Source organism: Oncorhynchus clarkii, chromosome 2, assembly GCF_045791955.1.
Source record: "Oncorhynchus clarkii lewisi isolate Uvic-CL-2024 chromosome 2, UVic_Ocla_1.0, whole genome shotgun sequence".
In the NCBI taxonomy this organism is placed as follows: domain Eukaryota; kingdom Metazoa; phylum Chordata; class Actinopteri; order Salmoniformes; family Salmonidae; genus Oncorhynchus; species Oncorhynchus clarkii.
The window spans coordinates 80,377,440-80,397,999 of NC_092148.1; the positions used below are offsets into that span (position 1 = coordinate 80,377,440).

The following is a 20,560-nucleotide window of genomic DNA, read 5'->3' on the forward strand; positions in this document are numbered from 1 at the left end:
AAATATAACAAAACCATTTGACATAGAAACACAGGATTTTCAGTGGGTTTAAGAAAATAGTATTGGGACATCCTGAGTGGCGCAGTGGTCTAAGGCACTGCATCACTGTGCCACTAGAGATCCTGGTTCAAGTCCAGGCTCTGTCAAAGCCGGCCGCCACCGGGAGGTCCATGGGGGGGCGCATAATCAGCTCAGCATCGTCTGGGTTATGGGAGGGTTTGGCCGGCAAGGATGTTCTTGTCCCATCGTGCACTAGTGACTCCTGTGGCGGGCCAGGCACAGTGCAAGCTGACACAGTACTCAGGTGTACAGTGTTTCCTCATACACATTGGTGCGGGTGTTGGGATGGCAGTGTGGGATGTGTTTCAGAGGATGCACGGCTCTCTTCACCTCTCCCAAGTCCGTTCAGGAGTTGCAGCAATGGGACAAGACTGTAACTACCAATGATATTGGGGAGATTTTTTTCTTAATTATGAAATGATTACAAATATTAATAACATTCCATCATCCTCTAATCTCTGTAGAAAAACCATCTAGTGAGATAGAGACTCTAAATTCTTGACATAGATAAATGGGCCAAGACAAACCTAGTCTTTGCTAGGTAAAAGCCCGCCTCATCTCAATTCACTGGTCACCATAGCAGCAACAACCACAGCACACGCTCCAGCAGGTATATTTCACTGGTCACCCCCAAAGCCAATTCCTACTTTGGCCGCCTTTCCTTCCAGTTCTCTGCTACCAATGACTGGAACGAACTGCAAAAATCGCTGAAGCTGGAGACTCTTATCTCTATCCACCGGATGTGTACCAAACTCACTAAAAGTGGCAGTAATAAAGCCTCTCTTGAAAAAGCCAAACCTTGACCCAGAAAATATAAAAAAAACTATCAGCCTATATCGAATCTCCCATTCCTCTCAACATTTTTAGAAAAAACTGTTGCGTAGCAACTCACTGACTTCCTGAAGACAAACAATGTATACGAAATGCTTCACTCTGGTTTTAAACCCCATCATAGCATTGAGACTGCACTTGTGAAGGTGGTAAATTACCTTTTAATGGCGTCAGACCGAGGATCTGCATCTGTCCTCATGCTCCTAGACCTTAGTGCTGCTTTTGATACCATCTATCACCACATTCTTTTGGAGAGATTGGAAACCCAAATTGATCTACACGGACAAGTTCTGGCCTGGTTTAGAGCTTATCTGTCGGAAAGATATCAGTTTGTGTCTGTGGATGGTTTTGTCCTCTGACAAATTAGCTGTAAATTTCGGTGTTTCTCAAGGTTCCGTTTTAGGACCACTATTGTTTTCACTATATATTTTACCTCTTGGGGATGTAATTCGCAAACATAATGTTAACTTTCACTGCTATGCGGATGACACACAGCTGTACATTTCAATGAAACATGGTGAAGCCCCAAAATTGCCCTTGCTGGAAGCCTGTTTCAGACATTCTACTTTTAAACTCGGACAAAACAGAGATGCTTGTTCTAGGTCCCAAGAAACTAAGAGATCTTCTGTTGAATCTGAAAATTAATCTTGATGGTTGTACAGTCGTCTCAAATAAAACTGTGAAGGACCTCGGCATTACTCTGGACCCTAATCGCTCTTTTGACGAACATATCAAGACTGTTTCAAGGACAGCTTTTTTCCATCTACGTAACATTGCAAAAATCGGAACTTTTCTGTCCAGAAATGATGCAGAAAAATGTATCCATGCTTTTGTTACTTCTAGGTTAGACTACTGCAATGCTCTACTTTCCGGCTACCCGGATAAAGCACTAAATAAACTTCAGTTAGTGCTAAATACGGCTGCTAGAAACCTGACTAGAACCCTAAAATTGTATCATATTACTCCTGTGTTAGCCTCCCTACACCGGCTTCCTGTTAAGGCAAGGGCTGATTTAAAGGTTTTACTGCTAACCTACAAAGCTTCACATGGGCTTGCTCCTACCTATCTTTCCGATTTGGTCCTGCTGTACATACCTACACGTATGCTACGGTCACAAGACACAGTCCTCCTAATTGTCCCTAGAATTTCTAAGCAAACAGCTGGAGGCAGGGCTTTCTCCGATAGAGATCCATTTTTATGGAATGGTCTGCCTATCCATGTGAGAGACGGAGACGCAGTCTCAATCTTTAAGTCTTTATTGAAGACTCATCTCTTCAGTAGGTCATATGTTTGAGTGTAGTCTGGCCCAGGAGTGTGAAGTTGAACGGAAAATGCACTGGAGCAACGAACTGCCCTCGCTGTCTCTGCCTGGCCGGTTCCCCTCTCGCCACTGGGATTCTCTGCCTCTAACCCTATTACGGGGGCTGAGTCACTGGTGCGTCACTTGAGTGGGTTGAGTCACTGACGTGGTCTTCCTGTCTGGGTTGGCACCCCCCCTTGGGTTGTGCCGTGGCGGAGATCTTTGTGGTCTATACTCAGCCTTGTCTCAGGATGGTAAGTTGGTGGTTGAAGATATCCCTCTAGTGGTGTGAGTGCTGTGCTTTGGCAAAGTGGGTGGGGTTATATCCAGCCTGTTTGGCCCTGTCCGGGGGTATCATTGGATGGGGTCACAGTGTCTCCTGACCCCTCCTGTCTCAGCCTCCAGTATTTATGCTGCAGTTGATTGTGTCGGGGGGGCTAGGGTCAGTCTGTTATATCTGGAGTATTTCTCCTGTCTTATCAGGTGTCCTCTGTGAATTTAAGTATGCTCTCTCTAATTCTCTCATTCTTTATTTTTCTCTGTCGGAGGACCTGAGCCCTAGGACCATGCCTTAGGACTACCTGGCATGATGACTCCTTGCTGTCCCCAGTCCACCTGGCCGTGCTGCTGCTCCAGTTTCAACTGTTCTGCCCGCGGCTATGGAACCCTGACCTGTTTGCCGGATGTGCAACCTGTCCCAAACCTGCTGCTTTCAACTCTCTAGAGACAGCAGGAGCGGTAGAGATACTCTCAATGATCGGCTATGAAAAGCCAACTTACATTTACTCCTGAGATGCTGACCTGTTGCACCCTCGACAACTACTGTGATTACTATTATTTGACCATGCTGGTAATTTATGAACATTTGAACATCTTGGCCATGTTCTGTTATAATCTCCACCCGGCACAGCCAGAAGAGGACTGGCCACCCCTCATAGCCTGGTTCCTCTCTAGGTTTTTTCCTTTTTGGCCTTTCTAGGTAGTTTTCCCTAGCCACTGTGCTTCTACACCTGCATCACTTGCTGTTTGGGGATTTAGGCTGGGTTTCTGTACAGCACTTTGAGATATCACCTGATCTAAGGAGGCTATATAAATACATTTAATTTATCTCCCTCACTAACTTCAAGCAACAGCTGTCAGAGCAGCTCGCAGATCATTGCAGCTGTACATAGCCCATCTGTAAATAGCCCATCCAACTACCTCATCCCCATATTGTATTTATTTTGCTTCTTTGCACCCCAGTATCTCTACTTGCACATTCATCTTCTGCACATCTCACTCCAGTGTTTAATTGCTATATCGTAATTACCTCGCCACTATGGTCTATTTTATTGCCTTACCTCGCTTATCTTACCTCATTTGCACACACTGTATATATACTTTTCCCCCTACTGTATTATTGACTGTATGTTTGTTTATTCCATGTGTAACTCTGTGTTGTTGTATGTGTCAAACTGCTTTGCTTTATCTTGGCCAGGTCGCAATTGTAAATGAGAACTTGTTCTCAACTAGCCTACCTGGTTAAATATAGGTGAAATACAATTTTATAAAATCAAATAAAAAATGTTGTAACAGGTCATCGTTCAGGCAGAACCCCCATCTGAGCTGGGAGGGGAGCTAGTTGTTTTAGGGATCATATTCCTAGAGAACACAGTTATACCTGATTAGCTAAAGAACTCCAACTGTAACTGGAAAACAACAAAGCTGCATGGAAAAACCGTCAAACTATGTCCCACATTATTGTTTCCCTCCCGCAATCACTCACCACTCAACACTTCCCTGCTCTGCTGAAAGCTTTAGCTTGATTTGCCTTGACAGGCGATGGTCATATAACTTTGTCAGATTAAAACAATGTTCACTTCAACCTCTCTTTTTGGCTTCCGGCTAACTCTGGGCTGCCTGTTTACCATGGAGCTTTAAATATTTTGTCAAGCAGGGAGAAAGTAAAAGTCCTGGCCTGGTAGAGGTCGCTCACCTTTGTCTGATGAACTCTCATCACAGTTAGCGGGGAAGCACACAGGTTGAAGAATGTCACTGGTGGACCCCAGAATCAATAACTTAAGTAATATGTATGTTATTAAAAAGATTAGACATTTCAGCATACGACTTTGGTTTACTTGTAACTAAAGCATGGATGTTCAATGATTTCCATACAGAACATATCCAGGCAATGCATAGCAGTCCAAATGCCATGCAAACATAAAATCCTGCAGAAATAAAATAGCATTTACGGTCATCCTGAGGGGGAAGTTGCTAAACAATTGCAATATCTGTTTATGCATTTGGCCTGAGTCCTGGGAGGGTATGTCATCTCAAAGACATACAATCGCATACTGTTTCACATGGGGCTGGGGAGTGGCATAAAACAGAGGCCAGGACAAATAATGGGCCTTATCCATTTGTCTGAGCACATGATCCTCAGAGCACAGCCCAACTGACTGCCGCCCAACACACTCATTACCAAGAGGAATTTACACTCTGGAGCTGTGGGACTGCCAATGTGTTGTCTTGAATTTCTACACATACAGTATATTAAATGAGCAATCTGCAGTAGCTACATCCATTTTTGGACTTATAAATTAATGATATGTACTGATTTGATTCTTAAAAAATAACTGCCTCATGAGCTTAATTCAACTGTCGTACCGCATCAGAACACACAATATAAACTTGTTTTACTGTACTGTGAACAAAGTAAATGCAAACAAACACTGTATGGCCTCAAAACATGGTTAAAACTAAATTGTGATGTCAAGGATGATCAGTTCTTGCATCCATAGCTCTGTCTATGAATTTGAGTGGTTCCATTTCTTCAGTCCCATCCCTCAGCTTTGTAGCAAATCAGTGCTTTGTTATCGTTTCAACTGTTGATTGCCGCTTTAAGTGTGTTTTTTTCTATGTAATAACACAGGAGATCCCTTTCACTAGCTTGTCTGTTTCTTTATCTTCGCCACCTCAAAACAGGTGTCCAACACCATTCATAGGCTACCCAGAGGTCTGTCCACTAGTATCATTCATTGAGTGAACTCTGGTAGAACATTCCTTGAAGGGAGCACTAAGCAGAGCAGCAACAGCTGCTTTTCTTTTCTAGTAGGAAAATTATATATAATAACTAGAGCCCGAATGATTTATCGGTTTACCACTATTAAAATCAGCCGATATTGGCCTTTTAACTCCATATTGGTCGATAACGCCACAGTAACCGATATTCAATAAATAGAATGAAAAAAGGAAATTGCATGCTTATCTGAACACACCATTCTCATGATAGGTCATTATTGTCACAATGTATGAAATCAACATCTGAAGCATAGGTATTGTACAATCACTCTTTTGGATAGCAATTTATAAGAACTCAGTGTGGGAAAAAAAATTCTGCTGTAAAACAGTTTATCGGCAGATACATTAGTATTGGTACGTTTCCCCCCCCCCCCCACAAAAAAAATCGGAATCGGTACCGGACCCCAAAAAACATATCGGTCAGGCTCTAAAATCAACACAAGAAATGATCTTCCCTGTGATTTTTCAAGCCCTCCTGCAAGTAGTAAGCTTTCTCCGCTCTCTGACATCCAGTATCTGACTGAGGATTACCTCCTGTAGACGACTCACAATGCCATAGCCGTGTGAGTTGGCAGAATAATTATTCAAACCTAGGACTGGAACGAGGACTACTCCTGTTGGTATTAAACACACTGTTTGATCCTCAGAGTATAATGCCCTGATCTGCTACTATGGTTGTCTTTTCTTCCTCATTCTGTGACTTAGTGCAGGATATAAGCTTATACTATACATGCAAACTCTCCTTTGAATATTCTTTGTATGTTGGAAATAACTAGTATTTCCTCACATTAATTTAAACTCCAAATATAAAAATAATAATTATAATAATAATAATGAAATGTTCAATTGTAAGGCAACCAGCTGCAACAGCTGCAACAGAGTTTGCTCAACAATTGGGCATATACTGTAGCTGAATCAACATACATTGTCAATTGAATTGTATGTTCACTCAACTTTGAATTGATGGTTAAGTGAACATACAATTCAACTTGAGAATTTATTCTACCTTATTTGCATATATCTTAGTGTAAAATGTACATCTTTATGACAATACATTACATAAATCATAAGGCCTTTCTTTGAGGGCCTAGTTACACCCTAACACAGTGGTCGAAACTCCTGGTTTACAGGCCACATCAAGCCTGCAAGTCACATTATGCTGGCTTGCAAAGTGATGTGTAATTCTTATTGGAATCCAGCCAGAGTGAGGATATGCAACAATTGGAACTTTTAATCACCCACAACCTACAAGGAGAAGGACTGTCAGAAAATTGAGACTACCTAAATCATATAAACTGGAACAGCTATCTCAGTAACAAGTGCAAAAAGTCCAAATACCAAAAAATTGGATTAGTTTAGAAAAATGTATGTTATTTATGTTTGTGTAGCATAAGATTAATAAACCAATCAATGTACAAGCAAGAACACAGGTATTTAAGCAAACAATTCTGAAAATCATCCTGCAATAGAGCATGCTGGGAAATATGATAATGATGGGGGTTGTTTTGAGTGGTTTTGAGCAAACATTCATTTGTAATATTACTTAACAAGCTTTTTCAAATTCACCTCACTTCAAGCAGAGTTTGTTGAGTAAACAAACTTGAAAACATTATCTTAAATTCTTGTCCTTTTGAAGTCCATTCAACTCACAGAATAACACTGATTAAGCAATTTTGCAAGCCAGCATAATGTGACTTGCAGGCTTGATGTGGCCTGTAAGCCAGGAGTTGGCTTTTTTTTTTTTTTTTTTTACAGTGCAATCAAATAAGTTATTGATGAATCAAGTGTATCTTGAATAGATTAAGAATGAGGGGCCTGCCGAGTGTCACAGTGGTCTAAGGCACTGCATCACAGTGCTAGCTGTGCCACTAGAGAACCTGGTTTGAGTTCAGTCTCTGTCGCAGCCGGCTGCAACCGGGAGACCCATGGGGGGGGGGGGCGCACAATTGGCCCAGCGTTGTCCGGGTTAGGGGAGGGTTTGGCTGGCAGGGATGTTCCTGTCCCATCACGTACTAGCGACTCCTGTGGTGGGCTGGGCGCAATGCACACTGACGCGGTCGCCAGGTGTACAGTGTTTCCTTCCTTCCTCCGACACAAAAATGTAAAAAAGAATGCAACAAGCACCCTCTCTCTGTGATAACAACAGTATTGTGAATGATACTGAACAAAAATATAAACGCAACATGTAAAGTGTTGGTCCCATGTTTCATGAGCTGAAATCAAATATCCCTGTAATTTTCCATATGCACAAAAGCTTATTTTACTTAAATTTTGTGCACAAATTTGTTTACATCTCTGTTAGTGAACATTTCTCCTTTGCCAAGATAATCCATTCCCCTGACAGATGTGGCATATCAAGAAGCTGATTAAAACAGCATGATAACTATGCAGGTGCACCATGTGCTGGGGACACAATGGCACAGATGCCTCAGGTTTTGAACGAGGATTTGCGTGCTGACTCCAGAGCTTTAACAAGAGAACTGAATGATAAATTCTCTACCACAAGCCTCCTTCAACGTTGTTTTAGAGAATTTGGCAGGACGTCCAACCAGCCTCACAACCGCATACCACGTGTATAGTGTTGTGTGGGCGAGTGAATATACATGCTATATATATATATATGTTTCAGTATGATAATGCATGGCCCAATGTCGCTAGGATCTGTACACAATTCCTGGAAGCTGAAAACGTTCCAGTTCTTCCATGGCCTGCATATTCACCAGACATGTCACCTATTGCGCATGTTTGGGATGCTCTAGATTGACGTGTACACCAGTGTGTTCCAGTTACCGCCAATATCCAGCAACTTCGCACAGCCATTTCAGAGGAGTGGGACAACATTCCACAGGCCACAATCAACAGCCTGATCAACTCTATGCAAAGAAGATGTGTCACGCTGCATGAGGCAAATGGTGGTCACACAATGGCGCCGGAGGGGCTGGCTACCATTTTACGAGCTCCTAACCAACTTTGCTATTTTGTTTGTTTTTTCGCATTGTTTGTAACTTATTTTTGTACTTATTTTGTACATAATGTTGCTGCTACTGTCTCTTATGACCGAAAAGAGCTTCTGGATATCAGAACAGCGATTACGCACCTCGAACTGGACAAGGTTTTCTTCTTTAATGAGTCTGACCCGAAGGATATACTGCTTTCTGAGACCAGGCCCAAATCCCCGTCATTTGCGTGAAGAAAGAGAGAGAAAAAGGCGGCGGAGTTCGGGCTGCCTTCAGAGAATTCGTAGGCAAGTCAGTAAATCTACACTACCATCCTTACTATTGGCCAACATGCAATCAATGGGAAATAAAATGGAATACGATTAAGACTATCCTACCAACGGGACATTAAAACCTGTAATATCTTATGTTTCACCGAGTCATGGCTGAACGACGACATGGATAATATAGAGCAAGCTGGGTTTTCCGTGCATCGGCAGGACAGAGAAGCTATGTCTAGTAAGATGAGGGGCAGGGTTGTGTGTCTATTTTTTTCAATAACAGCTGATACGCAACGTCTAATATTAAAGAAGTCTCTAGGTATTGCTCGCCTGGGGTAGAGTACCTCATGATACGCTGTAGACCACACTATCTACCGAGAGTGTTCTCATCTGTATTATTCGAAGCTGTCTACTTACCAACACAAACCGATGCTGGCACTAAGATCGCACTCAACCAACTCTATAAGGCCATAAGCAAACAAGAAAATGCTCATCCAGAAGCGGCGCTCCTAGTGGCTGGGGACTTTAATGCAGGCAGACTTAAATCAGTTTTTACCTAATTTCTACCAGCATGTAACATGCGCAGCCAGAGAACAAAAAAACTAGACCACCTTTACTCTACACATAGAGACGCATAGAAATCTCTCCCTCGCCCTCGATTTGGCAAATCTGACTATAATTCTATCCTCCTGATTGTTGCTTACAAGCAAAAACTAAAACAGGAAGTACCAGTGACTCGCTCAATACGGAAATGGTCAGAAGACGGATGCTACGCTACACGACTGTTTTGCTAGCACAGACTGGAATATGTTCTGGGATTCATCCAACGGCACTGAGGAGTACACCACCTCAGTCCCCACAGTGACCGTACGTACAGTTGAAGTCGGAAGTTCACATACACCTTAGCCAAATACATTTAAACTCAGTTTTTCACAATTCCTGACATTTAATCCTAGTTACAATTCCCTGTCTTAGGTCAGTTAGGCTCACCACTTTATTTTAAGAACGTGAAATGTCAGAATAATAGTAGAGAGAATGATTTCAGCTATTATTTCTTTCATCACATTCCCAGTGCGTCAGAAGTTCACATACACTCAATTAGTATTTGGTAGCAATGCCATTATATTGTTTAACTTGGGTCAAACATTTTGGATAGCCTTCCACAAGCTACCACAATGACTTGGGTGAATTTTGGCCCATTCCTCCTGACAGAGCTGGTGTAACTGAGTCAGGTTTATAGGCCTCCTTGTTTGCACACACTTTTTCAGTTCCGCCCACACATTTTCTATAGGATTGAGGTCAGGGCTCCAATACCTTGACTTTGTTGTCCTTAAGCCATTTTGCCACAACTTTGGAAGTATGCTTGGGGTCATTGTCCATTCGGAAGACCCATTTGCGACCAAGCTTTAACTTCCTGACTGATGTCTTGAGATGTTGCTTCAATATATCCACATCATTTTATTTCCTCATGATGCCATCTATTTTGTGGAGTGCACCAGTCCCTCCTGCAGCAAAGCACCCCCATAACATGATGCTGCCACCCCCATGCTTCCCCCTTTTTCCTCCAAACATAACGATGGTCATTATGGCCAAACAGTTCTATCTTTGTTTCATCAGACCAGAGGACATTTCTCCAAAAAGTACAATCTTTGTCCCCATGTGCAGCTGCAAACCATAGTCTGGCTTTTTTATGGCAGTTTTTGAGCAGTGGCTTTTTCCATGCTGAGTGGCCTTTCAAGTTATGTTGATATAGGACTCGTTTTATTGTGGATATAGATACTTTTGTACCTGTTTCCTCCAGCATCTTCACAAGGTCCTTTGCTGTTCTGGGATTGATTTGCACTTTTCGCACCAAAGTACGTTCATCTCTAGGAGACAGAACAAGTCTGATTCCTGAGCGGTATGACGGCTGTGTGGTCCCATGCTGTTAATACTTGCGTACTACTGTTTGTACAGATGAACGTGGTACCTTCAGGCGTTTGGAAACTGCTCCCAAGGATGAACCAGACTTGTGGAGGTCTATAATTTTTTTTTCTGAGGTGGCTGATTTCTTTTGATTTTCCCATTATGTCAAGCAAAGAGGCACTGAGTTTGAAGGTAGGCCTTGAAATACATCCACAGGTACACCTCCAATTGATTCAAATGATGTCAATTAGCCTATCAGAAGCTTCTAAAGCCATTACATAATTTTCTGGAATTTTACAAGCTGTTTAAAGGCACAGTCAACTTAGTGTATGTAAACGTCTGACCCACTAGAATTGTGATAGATGTCCTAACCGACTTGCCAAAACTATAGTTTGTCAATAAGAAATTTGTGGAGTGGTTGAAAAACAAGTTTTAATGACTCCAACTAAAGTGTATGTAAACTTCAGACTTCAACTGTACATCACTGGAGCCAAGCTTCCTGCCAATCCAGGACCTATATACTAGGCGGTGTCAGAGGAAGGCCCCAAAGACTCCAGTCACCCAAGTCATAGAATGTTCTCTCTGCTACCGCACGGCAAGCGGTACCGGAGCGTCAAGTCAAGGACCAAAAGGCTCCTTAACAGCTTCTACCCTCAAGCCATAAGACTGCTGAACAATTAATCAAATGGCCAACCAGACTATTTCCATTGACACCCCTCCCCTCTTCATTTGTTTTTACACTGCTGGTACTCACTGTTTATTTTCTATGCATAATCACTTTACCCATACCTACATGTACAAATTACCTCAACTAACCTGTACCTGGCAGGTAGCCTGGCAGGTAGGATGCATTGTGCCATTAACCAAAAGGTTGCTAGATCAAATCCCCGAGCTGATAAGGTAAAAATCTGTCGTTCTGCCCCTGAGCAAGGCAGTTAACCCACTGTTCCCTGGGTGCCGATGACGTGGATGTCGATTAAGCAGGCCCCCCACACCTCTCTAATTCAGAGGGGTTGGGTTAAATGCGGAAGACAGTTTTCAGTTGAATGCATTCAGTTGTACAACTGACTAGGTATCCCCTTACACATTGACTTGGTACTGGTACTCCCTGTATACTGCCTTGTTATTTTAATGTATTTTTAAAACTCTTTCTTGAACTGCATTGTTGGTTAAGGGCTTGTATGTAAGCATTTTACTGTTGTTTTCGGCACAAGTGACAAATAAAAGTTGATTTGATTTGACTGGTTCTGATCCACGCCCCTACCTTTTATTTTTTAAAGGTATCTGTGATCAGCAGATGCATATCTGTATTCCCACTCATGTGAAATCGATAGATTAGGGCCTAATGAATTTATTTCAATTGATTTATTTCCTTATATGAACTGTAACACAGTAAAATCTTTGAAATTGTTGCATGTTGCACTTACATTTTTGTTCAGTATAATTTGGAGACCAATGAACCACTGGTGTTCAGAGGTAATTCTATTCAGATGAATGCGACCTGGGCTACTTCGGATGAGCATGGCAACAGAATACATTGTATCCTGGGTGCAAGTCCCCTCCAACTCTTCTTCCATATTCAAGACACTCAAGCATTTCTGGTCTATGAATCATCTTCGCTGTTTGATGGCAAGCACACACAGCTGGGTGCACTACAGCCTTGATACTTACAAATTACCATATCATACACAGCAAGAAATATTTAGCTGCTTGTCATGCAGTCCATAATTGATAGTCTGCAATTAAACTCGGGTGAGTAGGCTGCAACATCATTTAACACATCATAGGCTACTATAGCCTACCCTGAAAACAACAAAACTGCATTTCATCAACAGAAACCACTACAAACCATTAAAAAGCAGGCAATTGCTTTGTGTGCATTCAATGTAGCCCATTTTCTACTCATAATTCTTACATAAATTGTATACATACATAAACTGAAAACCAGATCGTTTTACTACTAAGTGTGAAAGCAACTGCAACAAAAACTAATTGAGAAAAACAACCACTACTACTTTATTTAAATAAAGCTACATGCCAAGTGCTTAGATACTTGTGGAATGCTGAGAAACTGTTGAAACCACATACTGTACACAACTGCATTGTCATGTTCAGACAAGTTTTATTCTGTCACTTTCCCAGCGCTCATCCACCTGTTCCGTAAGCAAATCAGTGTATTGAACATACTTGGGAAAAAAATAGTATAGAACAATTAAAATTGTGTTTATTCACAAAGCCGCCGTACATTCGGCTACAGATAGCATTTAAATCGTATCTACTTATATTATGAATACCTGCGAGTAGGATACAAACTTTACTAAGTAAATAATAAGAAGAAAACAAGTGTCTCGCATTACCTATAATATCCTCGACTTCGGAGACTTGCTCTCCAGCGCGTATTCCTCCCCTGCAACTTGCAAAATACACTATTGACCACCTTGGTGGTAAGTGGTGTCTTCAGCGATGGGATGCTCCGCGCATTGACCGACTGTGCCTTTGCGCTGCCAACGCCATAAGTGTGTTCATCATAAAGCCTCTCCACCAATCACCTATCATGTGATTCTAAGGGTGTGCCATCCCATCAAACTACACAGCCCATGTGCTCCAGCTACTCATCATTCCCAATACGTGAACAAGACGACATGTAAACTCAAATCTGCAACAAATTATTGTAATCACGTGTAATAAATATATTACAACTCATCACATCTTCTGTATGCTATTTGTGTACACATAAATACACTTTTTTTTGGGGGGGGGGGTCCCATTTACCTGTGCAAATTTTTATCTCACTTGGTTGAGTCTGCCATGGCCCAGCACGTGCACAGTATTATATACCCTAAGACTGAAGGACTAAAACATATAGCCAGCCTATCATTTGAACGCTTGGCTCACTGGCGTTTGTGCTGAAGTTCTTGACAACAGTGCCATCTGCTGATTATAAGTGAGACAAGCATAGTTATACAAAAAAACACAGCAAAAATATCTCAGGTTAGATTACCACAGTATGAGTCATAATACCCATAAAACCTAGCGGTCAAACAAGGAAATTGTTCTATCGTTTTCCACCATACATTTTTTCCCATATGGGATTACCTGGCGTGACGTTTTGATAACCATGTAACTCTCTCTAGGACAAGGTGATTTATCAAAACAGTCGCCTGTATCTACCCCCCCCCCCCCCCCCAAATTAAATGCTAATTAGCTGTTTATGTGGCCATCATAAAGAACTACAAATGCCATGATAATTTGGACGAGACTGCCGAATCAAGGCAAAGGTAAGAATCTCTGGATTAACATATACTTTTATTTTAATTTAGTAACGCATTTAGTAATGAATAAATACAAATTATTTAAACTGACATTTCTTTGAACTGTCTTGTGCAAGTTTTAAATTGACACAATACCTGTTAGCAAAGGTGTCAACTAGAGATGACGTGCAGGAAGTTGCAGGGATTTGTAGTCTTGCATGATGTTTACTTTGATGCTAATTAGCATTTTTTAATCTGAGAGTAAATTAGTTTATTATATATTGATACAAGGCACCTTGTGAGAGTGATTTACATAGTTATCAAAACATCATGCCAGAGTATGCCTAGCCAAGTGTTTCTAAAATTCCCTATGGGAATAATGAATGGTGGAAAAACGATTGGAACCATTTGCCTGTTTGACCACTCGGGTTTTATGGGTATTATGACACCAACTGTGGGGCTCTATTACTAGCTACCTAATCTCATTTGACTACACTTGGCCCATACTCAATTAGCCTGTTCACGTGGTTGCTATGCCATATACATACACCAATAATAACATGTCATGTACTGCCTTTCAAAGTCACCACAAAGAACATAAGCTCATATCAAAATTATTATAGGAACAGGAATAGGAAAATATGGTTTGTCTGTTAATAGAATAGTACCATCAGTTTGTGGAAATGTCAGATTTAGTTATTTTCCATTACTTTACAGGCACATCCCATCTTTAGAGCTATGATGTGTTCAGCAGGGTCATAAAAGTTGCTCCATAAACATGTATGGCTATGCAAAAAGCTACTGTTTTGGGAGAGCTCTCTCACCTCATTTAGTTCAACAGTGCCATATTGGCAAAATGTATTTTCAGTCACTGTACCTCCAAGAAGCATCTGACTACATTGTACTAAGAACCATCTGACCACTACATTGTACTAAGAACCATCTGACCACTACATTGTACTAAGAACCATCTGACCACTACATTGTACTAAGAACCATCTGACCACTACATTGTACTAAGAACCATCTGACCACTACATTGCTCCCAGAAAGACAACTTTTTAAATGCAGTTTATTATAATCTTGCAGAAAGTCACGTGAAAATATGGGCCTTGAGTAAACTGTGTATTGTGTTACCTCAACTTAAATTGATTATTGTTGGCTATTATGATAAGAATATGGACATTGTTAATTAGTTATGTTTTGAATACGCCTGTGGTTCTATGACTGATAAGTGTTTAATGTAGACTCATGTCAGACTTCAGCCTTGCTCTTGAGGTCCACTTTGTAGATGGTCTGGTAGCCGTCGTCCCAGGCATACAGCTGCTTGTCCTTGGGGTGGTAATGCATACTGTAGTGGTTGGTGTAGCGCTTAGGAAAGAACAGCACAGAGCTCTCCTCACTGTGGATGGTGTCGTGGATATCGTACAGGCACTGAATGCTGGAGCGCCCTCCGTAGCGGGAGTTATACACCACGTACAGCGTTCCACAGATCATGAATGCTGACTCTGCGTCACGGCTCGTACAGGTGGTGTCCCAGGTGTGCTCCACAGCCAGGCTGCTCTTGTCCAGCTTGGTGATCACCAGGTTGCCCCCAAACTCTGGGTCAGAGTAGATGACCCACAGGCCCAGTTCGTCCACAGCCAGGTCCAGGAAGGTGTGCGTGGTGAGGGCGTAGGTAGGCAGGCGGCCAACCCCGGGCAGCAGCATACTGTCGGCCACAGTGCGGTTGAGGAGATGCACCTTTAAGATCTGGTTGGGTGTGTCTGCCCTGTGATAGTACAGAAAGCCATTGTAGACCACATGGCCAGTTCCCTGCCAGGGAAAGGGGAGCTCAATTGGATGAGCCTGGGCGAGCCTTCCCTCAGTGAAGGTCTTCAAGGATTTAAACTCCAGTACGGTGTTGTTCTTATTCCCGCTGAAGAAATAGATTTTGGCAGAGCCCTTAGTAGGGTCTTTCAGCCAGGATCCATAGACATCCCCTGCTTTCTTCACTATCTTCAGAGACTTCACACCAGTGAGAGCTATGTTGCAGTCTATACATGAAAGGACAAGAGTAAGATTGAAAGTATCCTAATTTATTTCTCAATATCATGTAGAACACACACACACACACACACACACACACACAAGTATATTACATTGTTTTCCAGTTAACATCAGTTTCCTAAGTACCTGTCCCCAGTGTGATCTTTACTATTTTCTTCTTGGTGTCTTTCATCTGCTGTTCCATCAGGGCCTCCTCTACCTCGATGTGGGGCTGGTTAGGGGTCTTATTCTCCAGGTACTCCACGTCCCTCTCCACTCGCTCCACCCGCATGGCTACATTATCCACCTGAGTCTTTACCTCCGTTCGGTGCACCTCCATGCTAGCCAGCTGGCCACGCACCTTTGTAGACAGGTCATAGATCTTCTGGTCCACCTGCTGGGTGTTCTGCTCACATTTGATCAGACGCTCCTGGGCAAGAGAGGTGAGCAAGCAGATGCTGTTTAAGAAGTTGCACAATGTGAAGGTAAGAATGTGGACCCTAGGTGGTCTTGTCAGGGGTGTGAAGCATAAGGATTCAGACAAAATCAGGTGCAAAATGGAGGTATTTATTTATAGGTGCAGAAGGTGAAATGGAACCATGGATGTTTACAAGACGTTGATGAACTCTGACATATAAACATAAACTTTCAAAATGACAAACAATCATCTAAATAGCCAATAACTGAGGCAACAACTGGCTTCTAAGGCAGAGCGCCTATAACAAAAGTAATTCTCATACTACAGAGTAAAACAACAAAAATGGGACCAAATGTCACTCCAGCCCAAGCGCTCCTGAAATGATCCAGAATAGTTTAGAAACGCTTGGCTGCCCTAATCAGCGCAGAGTTGAGCCGGCGTGGGATATGGCTCGAAAACTTACCTCAAACCGGTGATAGAAGATGACTCTGTACTCCTAATTATCCCAACTGATAAATCGAGAAGATTGAAATGCTGCTAATTTATGAAACTGCCTTTTTTAGGTCGATAAATCGAAGCAGTGTAACTTAAATTCTTAATTAACATTGTTAACAATTTCTACTTGCGTGTGATGGCTTGTATAAGAACTTTGGGACATGCTTAGCGGTACACTCTAACCACATTAATAAACAAAAACATTTGCAAACTATGTTTGGTGGCAAATGAGAGTAGGGTGTATATGGAGTCCCTGGTTCGCATCGTCACAGTGAACAGTTTGTTTTGAGATTTGCTGTTAACATTGGTTTTAGTTTAGTGTTGCTGTAATGTTATCAATACAGACTAAACAATGAGGTAGAGTAATCTGAAAATATGATATTAGTTTTATTTGTCCATAAGCCAATCCATTCATACTCTGTGTGTAATGAAGAAAACATGTTGTTTGGAGTCTTTAGGCTTTTGTTTTTGTCTCTTACCTCAAGTTGGGCAATCCTCCTCTCAAAATACTGCATCATGAAGGCTTCCTGGGTGGACCTCTGAGCATGCCCCAACCCCAGGCTCAGGACGAGCAGTGTCAACATCCAGGTATACATCAAACACACGTTTAGGACTTATTTCAACTACTCTCAAACACAACCACAAAAGTATATTCCTTTAAGAGAATTCAGTTCTGAACTAACCTAAAAATATCTCTCCCTGGTGAGTTGTGTGGTTGAATTCCAGAGGCATCTGGCTGTATGTTTGTTGTTGGTTGACGTGAGAGACAGTTCTGGAAGGTTTTGAATCCTTCTTCTGAGAGAGAGTTCTGCTCAGGCTGCTGCATCTTTAGAACTTGTAATATTATCCAGATGGGCCCTTGACACGTCCCCAGTCCTGAAAAAAGACCAAACTATGCAGGATAAAGGTCAAATGAGTTTTTATAATGCATGCATTGATCTATTATTTTCTGGATTGTTGTTTTTCTCCCATTGTATAAAGATTTCACAAAATGTTGAGGCATACTGTCTATTTTTGGATATTGTAATCATATAATGTATTTATGAAAAATTGTAGGTTTTGGTTATTTCAATATTTTAGATGTTGAAACATTGGTCAGACAACTGTTGAACAGGCACAGGCTCTGACTAGATTTCTTCATCTTTGTTTATAGTTTTAGAAGATTACTTTTGGCCAAATAAAACTATCCCTCTGTGGGTTGATTTCATTGAATCCAACAGACCTTGTTCCTACCAGCAGGTGGCGCCACATTATCTGGAGAAGACTGAAGTTTTCATTTCCTCCTGAGGACCTGCATGCCAGCTGTATCCAGTCCAGTACGTTTGTTTTTGGTTCATTTAAAGAGTTTGTGTACTTTCAGCAATCGACACTTCCTGTAACCTTTCATTGCAAGTTTGTTTCGCTCCTTTAATACAGTTTTGCTATTGAGAATTTGATATAGGCTACAATCGTTTGCAACATCCTCATCCAGATAGTTTTTGAATGTCACTCCTGATCAGTTCCTCTTAACATTTAAAGTTGTGGTATAGTATGCATTGTGAATGCAAAAGGCACCATTTATTTTCAAATCCTAATGATCAATTATGTATACTGTTGTATAATGCAATTGGTGGGATGTGTTTTTAACTTGAATAGTAACAACTAGACATGGTCTCTACATGGACCTGGATGTAAGGCATGAGCACTTTATGTCTGGGGCAGAAATCAGACAGGTACACTAAAAAGTATAATCCATTAGTTAGCTAACTTTGATAAGTAACCAGAAATAACTATTGATTTTATGGTTCACAAAGAAGCAACAACATAGATATTAAATAAATTCGACCATGCCCATTTCAATCTTATCTTTCTACAAAATATAAAAGTTATATCAGAATGTTTAGGCAAGTTAGCTGGCTAACTCCTTGATCCTGCGTTGTAAGTTACCCCTCAGGTTTCATCTGTCTGAATGTGTTTGTCCTTTCCGTCTGTTGTCAATGAGATATTGCATCATCTGTCTGTGTGTGAACAACCCTCAAAAGCTCAATTGCATAGAACTGGTTTCATCAGGTAATATTTTCCATGCCATCTTTCCACTTATCTGACTATCCTTTCAGTGTCAGGAAGTTACCTTATTTCAAATGTCAAAGCATATTTCCACTAGACAGCAGACACTCTTATCCAGAGCGACTTACAGGAGCAATTAGGGCACATCAACAGATTTTTGAACTAATCGGCTCAGGGATTCAAACCAGTAATCTTTCAGTTACTGGACCAACACTCTTAACTGCCAGGCTATGTGACAGCAGAAGTTTTCTTTCAGTTGACTTCAGCATTGTAGCCTTGAAAATAACTCCTGTTGTTCTGTAACCAAAGATTGTTTAGTTACAGGGGTGTCAAACATACTGTACGGATCCGGCCCTTGAGGGGTCCAATGGGGCCCCTGGGGGAGACGAACTCAATATACTTTAAAATGACTAAAACCAAATCTAAACGGTGTAGAAATGATAAAGGACCTACATTCATACAGCCCTCTAATAATCACTGAAATGAAATCTAGACAGGGAGTATCGAAAATTCCCAAAACAATGTGTAAAGGACTATATTTTGCTAATTTTGACGGCTAGGAAATAACACATTGGCTCAAATCTAGGTTCTGCCTTTTGATTTAGAGAAATTCAAACAACTAAATAAAAACATTTCTTCTTTTATTGACTTCTCAAACCCCAAACTGGCCTGCCGAGTCTGCTACGCACGGTTTTCTCGGAAACCTCACGATGTTGGGCCCCTGTGTTTGGAAACTCTGTGCTGTAACTGTTCATTGCCAATTGAAGGAACATGACCACTCAAATGGATATCCAGATGTTATACTTATGTTGAGATTTCAGCATGCAAAATAAGATTGACTAATTCCATGATCACAAATTGATATTCACTGTATCTGATATGATAAAATGCTAGCCCACCCAACATACAGTGCCTTCAGAAAGTATTCACACCCCTTGACTTTTTCCACATTTTGTGTTACAGCCTGCATTTAAAATGGATTAAATTGCTATGTTTGGTCATTGACGTGTGGAATTATGTTTTCCGAAATTTCCTTTCTTTGCGAGGCATTGGAAAACCTCCCTGGTCTTTGTGTTTGAATCGGAGTTTGAAATTCACTACTCGACTGAGGGACCTTACAGATCATTGTATGTGTGGGGAACGTAACAGTGCAATAATAGTGTTTAACATTATTTCTGAATGACTACCTCATCTATGTACCTCACACATACAATGATCTGTAAGGTCCCTCAGTTGAGCAGTGAATTTCAAACACTGATTCAACCACAAAGACCAGGGAGGTTTTCCAATGCCTCGCAAAGAAGGGCACCTATTGGTAGACGAGTAAAAAAATTAAAAAGCAGACATTGAATATCCCTTTGAGTATGGTGAAGTTATTAATTACACTTTGGATGGTGTACCAATACACCCAGTCACTGCAAAGATATAGACGTCCTTCCTAACTCAGTTTCTGGAGAGGAAGGAAACCGCTCAGAGATTTAACCAGTTAAAGGACTGTAGTAAGAGGATGAATCAACACTGTAGGTACTCCACAATACTAACCTAATTGACAGAGTGAAAAGAAGGAAGGCTGTACGGAATACAAATTCCAAAACATGCATCCTGTTTGCAGCAAGGCACTAAAGTAATACTGCAAAAAATGTGGCAAAGTAATTAACTTTTTGTCCCTAATACAAAGTGGTATGTTTGGGGCAAATCAAATACAACACATTATTGAGTACCAATCTCCATATTTTCAAGCATAGTGGTGGCTGCATCATGTTATGGGTATGGTTGTAATCATTGGACTGGGGAGTTTTTTTTTCAGGATAATAAAAAAAAAACAGAATGGCGCTAAGCACAGGCAAAATTGTAGAGGAAAAACCTGGTTCAGTCTGCTTTCCACCAGACACTGGGAGATGAATTAACCTTTCAGCAGGACAATAACCTAAAAAACAAGGTCAAATGTA

The 20,560-nt window shown here is 41.4% G+C and overlaps 2 protein-coding genes across 3 annotated transcripts in view; both read right to left on the bottom strand.

Moving 5' to 3' along the window:
- The window catches only part of LOC139374698 (liprin-beta-2-like), a 94,398-nt gene extending 81,322 nt beyond the window's left edge, over window positions 1-13,076 (bottom strand). For both annotated transcript variants that reach the window (XR_011627725.1, XM_071115790.1), the window contains exon 1: window positions 12,731-13,076. The gene's annotated coding sequence lies outside the window, so the exon portion shown is untranslated. The remainder of the gene's footprint in view (window positions 1-12,730) is intronic.
- LOC139374723 (olfactomedin-like 1) lies at window positions 12,731-17,375 on the bottom strand. Its single transcript, XM_071115842.1, has 3 exons — window positions 17,045-17,375; window positions 15,800-16,082; window positions 12,731-15,660 (listed from the first exon to the last, which is right to left on the bottom strand). The coding sequence occupies exons 1-3, from the start codon at window positions 17,159-17,161 to the stop codon at window positions 14,879-14,881; spliced, it is 1,182 nt and encodes a 393-aa protein (XP_070971943.1). The 5' UTR covers window positions 17,162-17,375; the 3' UTR covers window positions 12,731-14,878.
- Window positions 17,376-20,560: the final 3,185 nt, after the last annotated feature.